The following is a 14231-nucleotide window of genomic DNA, read 5'->3' on the forward strand; positions in this document are numbered from 1 at the left end:
GAAAGAAAAAAACTAGCTTTTTAACTTTTTTACATAAAATATAAATTATTTAATGGCTGAGTCAGGGTTTCAGCATCACAGATTTCTCCAGACTGTGGGAAGAGATACGTTATCAGCTGACATTTCATTTGTCTACCATGGAAGTCATACTCCCTCTCCCCTGGGAGAGCATCACAGCTCACAGATCCTGGGGATCCCTGCCCTGAGCAGTGTCACTGAGAGCTCTCAGCTGAAGGACACCCCAGCAGGCTCTCAGTCCCCACCAGCTGCCCAACCTGCCTTGAGCTGTGCCCTGGATGCAAGGAGCACTCCCCTGCCTGAGCTTGGGTGGCAACTGGGCTGTCCCAGCTCAGCAAGGCACAGGAGGTGACCTCTGGAGCTGCACACCAGCAAGGTGGGTTCCTGGCCTGGGCACCCTGGGCTCAGTTTGGGCTGCAGATCACAGCAGCACCATTTGGTCTTGATTTGCAAAACACCCCAGAAACATTTGCAAGGAAAGCAGGATCTCCCTCTGTACTCCTGTTAACTATACCCATTTGACTTTTACCTTCAAGAAGCAGTGTCCTCTAACCTCAACATGATTAATAGCAAAGGTATAAATGTGCAGCATACCAAATCACTGAAATATGAGCCTAGCTGCTTTGGAGAGAAGCAGAATTCAAGACCATTTTGCTTCTTACTTCTCCCTCTGCAATAGATAAAAATTCATTCTAAAAATCAGGGTAAGGTGCTAGTCATGAAGCAATGAAGCCTTCAAAATTAGGGAGTGCTTTGAGCTCACCATCTACTGCAGGTGAATCACAGCACCTTCCTCAGAGACAACCAGGGGAGCTTGTGTGTGTGCTCTGTGCACCAGAACAGGGTGCACAAACCATCCTGGCATTTGAAAGCACTCAGTGGTGGTTGAGAGAGGCTGTGTTTCCCTGTGAGGACAGCCCAACAATTTTGCCTGTATGAGGCAGGTGGGTTCATGTTTGTGATTGAAATAAAAAGAGTGCTGGTGTTCACAGCCTGCCTGATGCCTCATTCCTTGTGCCTCTTATTTCTGCAGAGAGGGGCTCCCCTTTTTCCAGCCAAATACTCAAAAACCACTTACAGTCTGCATGTCAGGTGAAGGGCAACATTTCAACCTTCCCTTCCCACAGGGCTTGACTTCCCTTCTGTTTCAAAGCAGCCCATTGAAAAGTACATAGATGACAATCTCCAGACTGGGGAGGGAGCAATGCCTGGTTCTCAGAATCAACTTTATACCTCTTGATTTGGAGTTTAACTATAGAAGAAATATGCTGAGATGCAGAGAGATCTTTAAGGGATTGATTTGTTGTTTTTAAGTTTCTTTTGCAAGAAAATAAACTGTAAACCACTCATTAAAAAGACAGAGTCTTATTATTTTTAAAAGGTTTGTGGAGTTGAGCTTTGGGCTTTATTTTATCTTTTCTTTTTCCCTTCTTTTTTTTTTTCTTAACACCTTTCTACAAAGAACATTTGGGTCAGTTTAACAGCTACTGACACAGAACTTATAAATGCTTTCTATAGCTAAAATTACTTTCTTTTCTGCCCATTCCCCTTTAGCTGCTATCTGGAAAACACACTTAAACTTTAAACACTTGTCTCTCTCCTTTTTTCTCCTCCTGGCTTTGCCTTTCTCCTTTTTTAAATGCTGTTTTAAAATATGCAGTATATACAGTAGACATACAGTACCAACTGCCCAGAGTTCCATACTGAACTTTTAAACTTTACCTAGGTAGCAAGCATTTTTTCTGCTAATTAGAGGTAACTTAGAGCAACTGTTTCCATCCCCAGATGTGTGTCTATATGTTGATATTTAAGGACTCAACAGTAATCCTTGTTAGCAGAAGTCACGTTCCTTTCTGGCCACTTTTCACACACTTCCTTCACATCCTCTGCTGGCACAAGCAGCCAAAGACATTTTTCACACCCCAGTTGTCTGACAGGAAAATTCATCTCTTCTATGGTTTTTGTTTTATCAGCTTTATGCAATCATGTAGAGCATCAGCTTATTGCAAGCACAATGCGAAAATGGCAGGACACAACCAGATGGTTTTCTGGGGCCCAAGAATGTTCTAGATGCATTGGAAGGGCATGAACTTTTGAGGAACATCCCAAAGTTTACAAATGTCTCTGATTTCAGCACCTTATGCAGTCAGTAACTATTCCTTGATAAAGAACCAAGACTTTTTTCCTTTTCTGTGTGTTTTCATCCTGAAACACACAACTTCCTTGCTGATCCAGGCCTGTGAAAAGAGCTGTTCCTAAGGAAAATCCATCAGGAATTTCTTCATGTAAAGGCTCTTTGCAGAACCCATTGCACTGGAGAGCATTCCCATAATGACTTCATTTTAGCTTTCTGTCACACAGACTGTGACAGAGTGTGTTTCAGGGATGACAGCAAGAGATGAAACCCAAAAATCCAAGCTCAAGTCTAGCATGGAGTCAGGCTCCACATCAGAGAGGCAATCCCTTTGAGGAGGTAGTTCTGACAAAATGTGGAAACCAGAAACATCACTACTAAAATGTAGCATTGGCTCTTCTTTCCTGGCTCACAAACTTCTGGTTTTTCTACCTCCTCAGAGGGATTGCCTCTTGGATGCAGACTCTGCAGGTGCCCTGACTCACTGATACACTAGAGCTTGGATTTTAGGGTTTCATCTCTTGCTGTCATCACTGAAAGTTGCTCTGTGTGACAGAAAAACATCTGTAGTTGCCAGGAGACCCTGGTAGTTATAGATAGAGGGAAAACCCTCCAGACCAGCCTTGTTGAATGCAGCAAAGATCTCTCCTGTTTGCTCCTCGCTGTCCCATTGCACTTCAGGATGAAATGCAGAGAAACACATTTGAGCCATAAAGCCACATGAATGGAAACAAGGCAAAAGCTACTGAGCTCCTCTGCGTTGGTCCTTTCTAAGCTTTGATTTTTAGGACTCACCTGGATTCCAATCAAAATTCCTTTCTTAGGAAATGTAAACCCTGTGGCAAGCAGAGCCTTCTGGAAGGCAGAGTACACATCTTCCCCAAAGCATGCAACCTGCAGAAAAGCACAAAGAATGCATAAGGGAAAACCCAAAAACAACCCAAAACACTGCTTTGAAAAGAAACAGGAATGACATTTTCTAAGAGGATCTTCTGTTTCTGTGGGAAGAAGACAGACTGCTTTGCATGGAGCCTGCAGGCATGGGGAACAGAATAAATCAGAAAATCTTTGCAGACAAATCTCATCATTTGAATGAAGCAATAATGAAGGAATAAGCAATGCTTTCATTTCAAACAGCACACTGAGGAGTAACAATTGATTCTGCTAAGTTATTGGGATGCTGTACACAGCCTCTGCTCCAGTGTTTGGGATTGCATTGCAAATTATTTAACATTATGGAAGGCTTAGACACCAGTGAGAGCTGTGCACACAGGCATGCTCCTCTGTGTGCCTGCAAAGCAGGGTAAGGCTGGGCTTGTGCTCTCATGCACTCCTGCCATTGCTTGTGAAGGAAAACCACAGAATGTAAAGATGCTTTTCCATTAAAAGTCCACAGATAAACAAAATTCAAGCAAAATTTTAGTATTTACTTAAGAACAAAGCAATCAGGCCACTGAATAATAATTTAGTTAAAATAAATTATAATTTTAAAGAAGCAGTTGAGGAAGAAACCAGTAAGAATCATTTAGCAGCTCTCCAGCACTCAAAATTGGATGTGGAGCTCAGTTGCTGACAATCTTCTAAAATAACATTATCTTCTAAATCTTCTAAAAGAGATCAACTGCATTCCTAACCAAAATTTGGAATTCTGGTGACAAAAAGAAGAATGAGTGAGCTTTTGTGAAAGTTTAAAAAGATAAAAACCAACCAACCTTCACTTTTTCTGGTCAGCTCCACACTTGTGGAAAAACAATCAGAAGCAGAAACAGTCACTGATTTTTCTCTGTGAAATAAAAATCTACCAACAAATACAGATGGGATAAAGGAGCTGATTGAGAATTGCTCTCCCATTTTCCTCTTATGGTCCTTCCCATCTCAGAGTGAGCCCTCACATTCCTGGTCTCACTATGGTGAGCAGAAAATAGTATTTCATAAAAAATAAATTATGATTTGCCAGATCTATTGAAGTAAAAAAAAGAACTAAACAAATAAAAATCCCACAAGGGAAGGGATAAAAAAAGTCATGACAATATGAAATATTCTATGTTTTCTATATGTTTCTATGTGTTTGATATTCCTGGGCTTTTCAGGGTGACAGACAGACCGTCCCTTGTAGGCTCCCAGCCTGTCAGGAGAGGTTTATCATTGTGGCATTGTCCACAGCCACAATACTCAAAGGGACCCCAGCACTGTCTTCCCCTATTGTGGGAACCATGGCTTCCAGCAAAATAAATCTCTGCCAGACAGATGTGACAAATTCAAGCCCAGATCAAGCCATGTGTGTGAAAAATGTCTGTGAGGAATAACTGAGCTTTTTACCCAAAGCAAGTTATTATCCTTACTTCACTATAAGAAAGACTTTCATAACTGTCACACTTTATGGCATTTGTGAATATGGATCTTTCCAACTCATAAAAGTTAATAATCCCTCCTTTATGACCATGGTAATCTCTAACTTTGTATAAAGCCCAGAAAAATAATTCTTGTCCCTAGTCACATTTTTATGCCTTTTTTTTTTTTGGTGAGGAGGTTGTCTCTATATCCTATTTTGTTCTGAAAATCAGGAAGTCACTTGACTTTTTTCTGCCCATTAACTATACAGAAAGGAAATCTTCTGCAATACTGATTTCCATCACATTATGAAGAGTAAAATAAAGTCATTCTGGAGAGGTGTAGGAGACCTGAGGCTGTCCTTACTTTGTATCTGGGTACTTTTCCATACTAAAATGGTAAATGTTTCTTTTGGACATACCCAAGCTCACATCCAATGGAGCAGCCCAGGATCTGCCACCTGCCCAGTGATGGTACAGCAAGTCTGATCAAATTGCTTAAGTCTGATCAAATTTTAGAAAGTGTTTAATCACTTTCTAAGAGGGTATTCTGGCCCAGAATAAGTTTTTGCTACTGCACCTTATTCTAGGAGTAACAGAACACATAAAATCTAAAGACTACTTGGGTGTATCTATGGATACCATTGACAACTCAGCAATAATTCATGAAATCTTTTGTTCTATGTGAGTCAGGTGATATGGATGGAAACCTGTGCCTGTGAGAGGGAGGTTGCTGAGCCTGGCCCAGCCCTGTGCCCTCACAGTATGCCATAACCACACCAGGAGACGTTCCAGCAGCACCTCACAGCCTGGCTACACAAAGAGAGAGTGGGGAAAGCTGCCCAGGCTCATCCTGCCCACAGCCCCTGCAGACACCACATTTCATTGTCCCTTTCTTTCACTTTGTTATCAGGCAACAAGAAAAGACCACACATTATTGCTGCCTTTAAGCAACTGGCACATCCCTTTGACCAACCACTCATGCCTGGGTTTCTCCACATCACTGCTGTCCACAGGGCTTGGGAGCTGCCACCACTTGTTTTTCAGAAGCTCATGAGTCATAAAACAGCCACCCAGAACCCAAAAATTCTCAGATAAACTCATTTCAGGCCATCACACCAACCAGGTCCCACTCAGGGAGCTGACATGCAGGTAAACAGGGACATCCAGTGGCTGAAAAACCTGGGTTTTCCAGGACATTGTGGGTTTTGCAGCTAAGAAAGATGTTTTCAATTTTCTGAAGAAGCAACAGATGCCATCATGATTCAGGCAGTAATAAGATCACTTTCAAAGATTCATGATGTTTAAAGTCAACTTAGTTTAAAAAAAAAAGCAAATCTAAAAGATACCTCCCCAGTAGAGGCCATTTCACACCGGAGAATAGGGTCAGCATCTCTCAGCCTGGACCAGGAAAACATTGGGGCCTGGGGAAAGAAAGAATAAAAATTGGATCATTTTAAGAAATATAAAAATTCCAGCTACACTTGGGAGTGACAGAAAGAGAAATGAATTTATCAAAAAAAAAAGCAGTGGTCAAGGCTGATAAGCAAAGAACTATTTGGTAAAATAATTCCCTCAGCATCTTGATGATGGAGTGGAACAAATGCCCATTTATTCCACCATTAAATCAATCATCCAACTCTGGCATCCTGCTCACATTCCAGTGGTAGATTTTCAATCAGTGCTATCCCACTATCAGTATGGTTTTAAGGACACATTTTTAAACAAAAAGGCTGTGAAGCGCTTAATTCATGGAACAAGGAGAGATACTATCTGAATCCAGTTGGTTTTCCAGAGAATGCTGTTCTCCATCAAATGTTTCATTTGCAGAAATAAAACTATTCCATAAGAATGCCCTTTTTTGGTGCAAACAAGATAAAAATTTGCAAATTATTTCATATTTCCCCCCTCCTCCATCCAGAAATATCCATTTGTAATTTTTTTCTCTTTGTATGCTAATATTAAGCCCTCTGATCACTGTTGTTTTATTATTATCATAATCTGAGGACTTAGATCACAGCACTGAGTTCTCTTGTCTCATTTGTTCTTAAAATAAGAAACATGGAGGGGACAGGGGAAAGGAAAGTCTCTGTTAAAGAACCAATGACCACATGTAACAAATATTGAACAAATTTCTTACTACCAAGTAATTTTCTGTGGGGCTTCTCCACATCTTAAACTACTAATGACATTCGCATAAAGGCAGCAAGATTTCTGCTTAGAAACAAATTTATTTTAAATTTTGAAGCCATAATTCCGTCCCTGGAGGTCCCCAAGGGTAACAATGAAGATAAAACAGCTGTTGCTTCATGACACCTAACAGTGACCAGTTAAAATGAGACAGGAGAAATTCAAAAGGCTTCTCAAAAAATGTTGTGTGTCTTTGAGACTTTTAGATCAGTTCTGTTTCCACTTTAAATAAAGAGAAAATGTTTACAGAGGCCAACTCAAGCCACTCTCTATATGACATTCAAGATGGATTGTATTAATACATTTAATACATGGATTATTATAGTACATTGTCTTCAAAGGTAACAAGTAACCTCCCTAATTTTTATCTGCCATCAACATGAAAATGCATCCTCAGGAGCAGACTCTGGTACTGCAGCTAAACCCTATTTAAAACTTAGATATTCTCTGCCCAGGATTTCATCTTGGTCAGGCCCTGATACTTGCACCAGTCTGGAAGCAAACATGGCAAGACAGCATTTCAGTCACTAAAGGTTAAACAGTGGTACTCAAATCCACAAAGGAGCAGCTATGTTGACAAAGAAGAAAAGAGTTTTGTATTTTCTCTCAAGAGCTGCTGAATAAAAAAGGTCCTGTGTCCATGCAAATACTACTAGCAATAAATTGTAAGAGGATAGAAAATATGATGCATGAATAACAACAAACAGGCTAAACTGGGATGTTTTTCAAAGTTTAGCATTTCCAAAGGTGTTAGCAGGTTTTTATATTTGACAAATCCACTCAGGATGCAAGCAGTATAAAAAGCTTTGTAGGGAAGTTTTCAAGAATAAAGCTGGGTATTCTGCTCTGCAGCCAGCATTCCCAGGAGATTCAAAACTCTTGGCTGTTCAGCTAACAACAGTGCAGAAGCCCCAGGTCTAAATAGTAGAAATGTACAAAAATAAATTAGGCTCACAAAAAAAAAAAAAAAAAAAGGAAAAAAATCTCAAGCTTGAATTTTGGATAATGCCTATCTGTGGCATCAAAATAAAATGTAAAGATATATCTATACTGGCTGGCTTGGGACATAAATTTGGCTTGCATTTTAATAGTTCTGAACATTTTATTAGTAGAAAGATGTTAGGTGTTTTCTGCTTCCTCAGTTTTCACTTTATATGGAAGCTATTAGAGCTTGAAAGTTTCTGTATAAACAATTCTCATTATCCTTTGGATTTTCTGCACCATTTTAGATTTTTTTATTATTACTTTTTTTTTTTTCCACTAAGCATTCAAAAATATCTGCCATCCATTTTATTCTGTGGGGTCCTATACAAGCTTAGCAATTATGGAAAGTAAAACCTTGGCCTTACTGAAACCAAAGGATGCAAGACTTCCACCCCTATTTTAACCAGCGGTGTATATAAAGGAGATGATGTGGATTTGACAGCCCATGACCCAGAACGTGGAGAAAAAATGTGGGGGGCATCCACAACACAAAGTTGTGCATGTCCACATGTGTATTATATAGTGTTATGAAGTAGTCTCAACTTCAACTCTGCAGTTCATAAACAGGATTCAGAGTAGGTTAGATGCAAAAAATAAAGAAAGAATTGGTTTCATTGGATAATTTCCCTCTGAATTTTTTTTAAAGTTTCCAAACAGATAACCTTGACAGAAACTACAAAAGGTCAATTTGACCTCTGGCAAATGAGTAAATTGTTCTCTCTGAGTATTAGAGTACTAATTGTATATTAATGTGCTACGTGCTGGCTCTGTAGTGGGGTTCCTGTGGTTCTTTTGGAAACCATACCTTAATCCCCACATATCTGGATGGGAAAATGGGATGTTCCATTGTGGGGAGGGATGACTCATTGACCTGTTTCCCAATCATCACTTTAGTGGCCACATCAATGAAGTCCACCCCCAGAGTCTTGGATACAAAGGGGAAGGAGCGTGAGGCCCTCAGGTTGCACTCTATCACCTGGTGGGATCAAAAAAAGAGAAACAGCAGGGTCAGGCACTTTGCAGGGAAAAAATACATAGATTCACATTTTTTGAAAGCAGCCCTGAGTCCTCTTGGCAGACATATTCTTCAGACTGTCAAATAGGAAACACAGAGATTGGGATTATTATTAAAACAGGGAAGAGGGGTGGGGAATGGCCAGCCTGAGATACAAGCAGCTGAGATCCATCTCTATTTGTCTGAATATCAGAGCTGAGGGGAGCCAGACTTCACAGGAACACATGCACAGGCATTAGGAACAACCTCCAGAAGTCCAACCTGCTCTTTTCCCATGGTGATGGCACTTCCTGAATGTCAGGACTGTCCTTGCTGACCTCCCCCACCCACATGTGGCAGTCATTCAGCCAGGCAGGGAAATACCAAAGAAGTTTTTTTCTTGGAGCTCCAGAGCAGAAGAGAAATTGCTGGAAGTGAGAATGGAGTGAAAGAGGGTGAGAATAGTGAAGGTACAAATGAAAAGCAGGGGCTGTACAAAGATAGGCACCACTGTGGGAAAGCAAGGAAGGAAAAACTCTGCTCTCTCCCTCTGGAGAGTTTCTGAATGACCACGTGCGAAACAGAGAAAAGGTGAAGAACAGTAAGTACATTTTACTCAAGTCATAGCCCAGACAGGAATTTTCAGCAATAATGCATCTCTTCTGTTTCCTGTCAGTTTTTCTTCCTGTCCACTGTATCCTCAGTCATGCTCTGTTCACATTCCTCTGATCTCCTTCCATTAGCAACAAAAAGCTAACTGTTACCCAGAAAAGGTCAGACACTGCTGGACTTCTGCTGCTAATAGCTACTACGAATATTCAGATAACCTTCCTGAAAGCTTATAGTAAAGGTTTAAACACTTACATTGCCTTGCTTTCTTTTCAATCCCTTTGAAGGCTTAATTCAACATCAAAACAGTTAAATCGGAGAGAAAATATTGGAGATCTAAAAGCCATGCTACCCAGTACATGGGATGAGGTGCAGTGCTGCCCATCCTATTCCAAACTGACAATTTTGGGAAGGACAGCAGCCCAGAGTGAAACAAAGCTGACAAGCAAAGCAAGCAGACTCTGCTCAGCCTCAGTGTGAAGGCAGGGGAGGATGCTCTCTGCCACACAGGCAGGGAGAGCTGTGTGACCAAGGGTGGCACCAGCCCACACCCTCTGCCAGGGCAGGTTTGGTGTCACTGCCACCATAGCCGAGATTTAGAACCCACAGGGCTCAGCACAGCACAGACCCTGACACACTCACAGCAGCTCTTACCAGCACTTTGCTGCCTTGCACCAAAAACTGGATATTGAATGGACCAGAGATGGCAAAAGCCTTTGCAATCTTTTTTGTAGCTGCTTTCACCTGTTAAAAAACCAAATTTAGAAAGTGTTAATTATTTATTCTATATACACACATTAAGTTCCACAAAATAGAGAGCATCATGGCAATAAATCACTACACTTGTGGATTTCTTTAAACATCATCTCTCTCTGCCTTGTTTTTTTTTCTCTATACCCACGTTTTGGCAATAGCACTATTTCAGAAGCAAACATGTTTAATTTCCCTAGTAACCCAGAGCCTGAAGTGTATTTGAGGGCAGAAGTAAAAATCAGGTTTTTTGTGTGTGTGAGAAAGCAGAGGGGAGGAGGAGAAAAACAAAGAATGAAAGCCTTGCCCTGTAGTAATTCCTACACTGGAGTCTTTATACCTTTCTTGGTGACATAATGAATAATGGTTTGTTATTTGAGAATAACTAATCAGATTTGTGTCCTGAAAGTCTTTCCCCAACATGCCTGTGCCACCACAGATCAGTGGGAGGTGGATGAGCAGGAATACTCTGGAACAAACTGGGAGGAAAGCCTTATTTCCCAGGTGTGTCAGTACAAGGGTTTGAATAGCTTTGCTCCAGGAGATGGCTATTTTCAGAAACAAGACTTTGGACATTCTTAGAAACAGAGCTGGAGCACAGATCATTGCATGACAGCTTTTGCTGGCTTCCAAGCAAACCCCTAACAGGAAGACATAAAGGAGCATGGCACATTTCATTCTAAAAATGCATCTTAACAACTAATTCTGTATCACAAGGTTTATTCTTGAAAGGGGAAAAAGTCAAGATTAGGTGAGCTTCATTCATCCTGATACTATTTTTAGAAAAGCAGGCAGCTAGAAAGTCATACGTCTGACATAATCATTTAAGTATTGTGGGAGAAAAGGAAGGGGAAAGAGAACCATGGCTTATGTATGAATTAGACAATAATCTACTGCTAGAGAAGTTGGTTCTAAACCAAGGAAATAAAAAAATCCCATGGGTCTAAAAGTGTGCACTGTTTAAATTACTGAGATACAGTTCAGATAATCAAGCCAATCACAGGGACACTCTGACATCCTTCACTTGCACATAGTACACGGGCCTTAAAAAATCATTGCCAGTTTGATTTCTCCACTGGTGGTGCAGGGAAAGCAGAGTCAAACCCTCATTTCCTTTTCTCTTTTCAGTGCTGGAGCAACACACACCTTCTCCAAGGCTTCCTGGCTGATGCTCTGTGTGGGGAACATGAGGGTGGCATCTCCTGAGTGAACCCCTGCGTCCTCCACGTGCTCTGAAACAGCGTGGGCAATGACCTGCACACAGCAAGGAGAGAGAGCACTCACTGGTGGTCACATTCACAGTATCTGAAAAATCCCTTCACCCAGGATTTTTCTCCTGGGAAGCTGAGAAGCCTCAGAGAAAAGGAAAACAATAATTATCTCATTTGCTTCTCCTGTGTTGTGCTCATGTGGAATGTGTTCTTTGGCCAATCAGTGTCAGGACTCTTTCCAGAGTCACGAGTTTTCATTATTATCCTTTTAGCATTCTGTAAGTATCCTTTCTGTATTGTTTAGTACAGTATTCTTTAATATAATATAGTATCATAAAATAATAAATTAGCCTTCTGAGAACATGGAGTCAGATTCACATTCCTGCCTTTATCAGGGCACTCCACAAATAAAATAATTGGTCACTTCACCCTCTCAGAAACTGCTCCTTCCTCTCCAGCACAGCCCAGCCTCCTGAGCAGAACTGTAGCTGAAAAAGGATACAGGTGGAAGGGGAACAAAAAGTGAATTGCCCAAAATTTTGGAGAGAATATGCCTGAAGCAGACACTGGGCATAGGAACGAGGAGAACCACATCAGTGTCTTTGCTATCATGGTTAAGCAAATCATGAATATGTTAAAAACTACCACAGCCTGGAAATCCTGGAGCTTCCTTCCTCTCTCTAACACATGTGGGCTCAGAAGGAAAAAGCTAAGGAGGCTTTAAGCCAGTTTTTAAAGTTTTGTTTGCCAAAACACAAAGAACAAGCATGAACTGACATGACTGGTATATAATTTTATCCCCCCTCTTTTGTGGTGTTTTAAGCAAACAGAGGAAATCCAGGCCTAAGGATTTAAATTGAATTAACTGCATCAAGGCATATAACCTCAATACCAAAAAAGTGATTGTGTCTGCTGGTTAAAAATTAAAATTGAAGAAATATTATTTCTATTAATTGTGAATTTTGTGGGGGTTTTGCCTTTGCTGAGTAATGAAAGGCAAGACAAAATTGAAAAAAAAAAAAAAAGGAATAACTCTGGTAATTCCATAACCCATGATAAAGTTCTGAAGAAAGTAATTTCTGAAGGTAGTGATTTGAAAAACTGGTAAAAATTATATTCAAAAGGATTCATTTACATGGATAAGCAATGCTTAAAAAAAATAACTGGTTAGGTGTATACAATCAGAGAGGTGGAGCTTTTCAAGCACAACAGTATTGAGCCTAAGATGAATTCTTCTTGTTTCTTTACTCTCCTCAGCATGAATCCATGGCTCTGTAGTAAATCATTCAAATTATACATTTCTGCAGATCTCAGATCCTGAAAAAAACAGGTTTAATATTAAAGAAAAGCAAAGTACTTACTCTTCCTGCCTTGGCTACAGCATCCATTTCCACCTCACGGGCATCTTCAATAAATTTAGTGAGAACCACAGGGTAATCCTGCCATCAAGACAAGAAAAAATCAGAAAGTTTTTGTAAGGGAGTATTTGTAGACAACCTAGGACCCTCTGGAAGCAAAAAACCAGAAGAACGATCTATTAATATCCTCACACAGATAAGTGAAGTTTTAAAGATATAGCGGGGGAAACTTGGTACAATTTCCCCAAAACCACTGATGCAAAAAAGGGTGAGCTCTCCATAACAACACCAGGACAGGGAAAATTGGGGCAAAACCACAGAGGTTATGGCACAAAGAAGATAGCAAGAAACTCATGGATGACCTCTAATCCCATCTCCTAAAGACAGCCCTTAACTCCAAGGTCTTCAATTCTTCCTTGGTCTGAGCCCCCAGCCACCTCACTGCACATGGTGCTTCACAGAGGAACTGGTCCTTGCCATTCTCAATGACTTTCTAGAGTGGTTGGTTGCTATTTTTGAGTCATATTTTATGCAACTGATCCATTCCTTTTTAATTTCTCTGCCTGGTTTCCTAAGTCTCCCAAGGAGAGGTTGTCACTGATTATAGCTGGCCAGGGACAGCCTGGCCTTGACCCTCACTACTTTCCCTGGTAGTTGTTTCCCTTCCTCCTCTTCCTGCCTGTCTCTGGGATGCTAGCACACACCTCCACTCTCCTCTAATACCTTCTCCTTCCAGACACTTGCTCCAAAAAAAAAATCTCTAATCTGCATTCTTCCTGGCCAGCTTTGTGTCTCAACATTTCACCTGTCCCAGCCACTATTAACTGCCTATTATTTATTAGAGAATAAAATGAAATAAATGACAGTTTGTGCATGTTTTAAAGGCTCCTCTTGAAAAAATACCAAGCAACTCCAGAAGTTACAAGACACAATTCCTTCCATTTATCAGTGCAAGGGTAAATTCACAGGCAAGGACAATGCTGAAGCCTACACTGTTTCATAAATTTAGTGGCTTATGTCCTGTTCCTTTCTGTCTTGCTGCAGTTTTTCACCTGAAGATTTTATATGTGCACACAACCTTGTTTACTTCAATCTGTCTGAACCTGCATTAGAAGTTTTGAACATTATTGACAACATAAATGCCATAACGGCACAACACTGAAACAGCAAAGCCATTAAAACAACAGAACAAGAACAAGTCAGGGCCTTTACCTGGAGGAGTTCTTCAGGGGGAAGCAGAACTAGGTAAGGCTTTGGACAGAAAAACTGAGCCTATGTCCCACAGAGGAACAAGAACTAATCAGGGCCTTTACCTGGAGGAGTTCTGCTGGACCAAGCAGAACTAGGTAAGGCTTTGGAACCACAAAAACCATGTCCCACAAAGGATGCTCATTTATTTTTAATTACTTTCTTTTTTAGCAGTGTTTATGGTGCCACAGCCCTGTTCTGAACAGTGACCATTAAAAAAAAAAAAAAAAAGAAGAAAAAAATCTTCAGAAGAGATGCCAAGATGAAGTATTTAGTTGTTCAAAGAAGCCAGGCAAACAATTGAGAAAATTAAGTGAAAGATGCTCCCATTTCTATGCAGGTTGGCATAACCTACCACTGGCAAGCCTGGAAGGGTCCCAGCTCACAGGACTACATCCATTTACA

The 14231-nt window shown here is 40.7% G+C and overlaps 1 protein-coding gene across 1 annotated transcript in view; it reads right to left on the reverse strand.

The window, feature by feature from the left end:
• CPS1 (carbamoyl-phosphate synthase 1) overlaps positions 1–14231 on the reverse strand; it is an 84699-nt gene that overhangs the window by 6602 nt on the left and 63866 nt on the right. The window contains exons 28-33 of the mRNA XM_005486885.3: positions 12582–12659; positions 11156–11263; positions 9914–10003; positions 8462–8632; positions 5832–5906; positions 2948–3046 (exon numbers count right to left, since the gene is read on the reverse strand). Coding sequence (XP_005486942.2) covers positions 2948–3046; positions 5832–5906; positions 8462–8632; positions 9914–10003; positions 11156–11263; positions 12582–12659 — 621 coding nt within the window. The remainder of the gene's footprint in view (positions 1–2947; positions 3047–5831; positions 5907–8461; positions 8633–9913; positions 10004–11155; positions 11264–12581; positions 12660–14231) is intronic.

This window comes from Zonotrichia albicollis, chromosome 10 (assembly GCF_047830755.1).
Source record: "Zonotrichia albicollis isolate bZonAlb1 chromosome 10, bZonAlb1.hap1, whole genome shotgun sequence".
In the NCBI taxonomy this organism is placed as follows: Eukaryota; Metazoa; Chordata; class Aves; order Passeriformes; family Passerellidae; genus Zonotrichia; species Zonotrichia albicollis.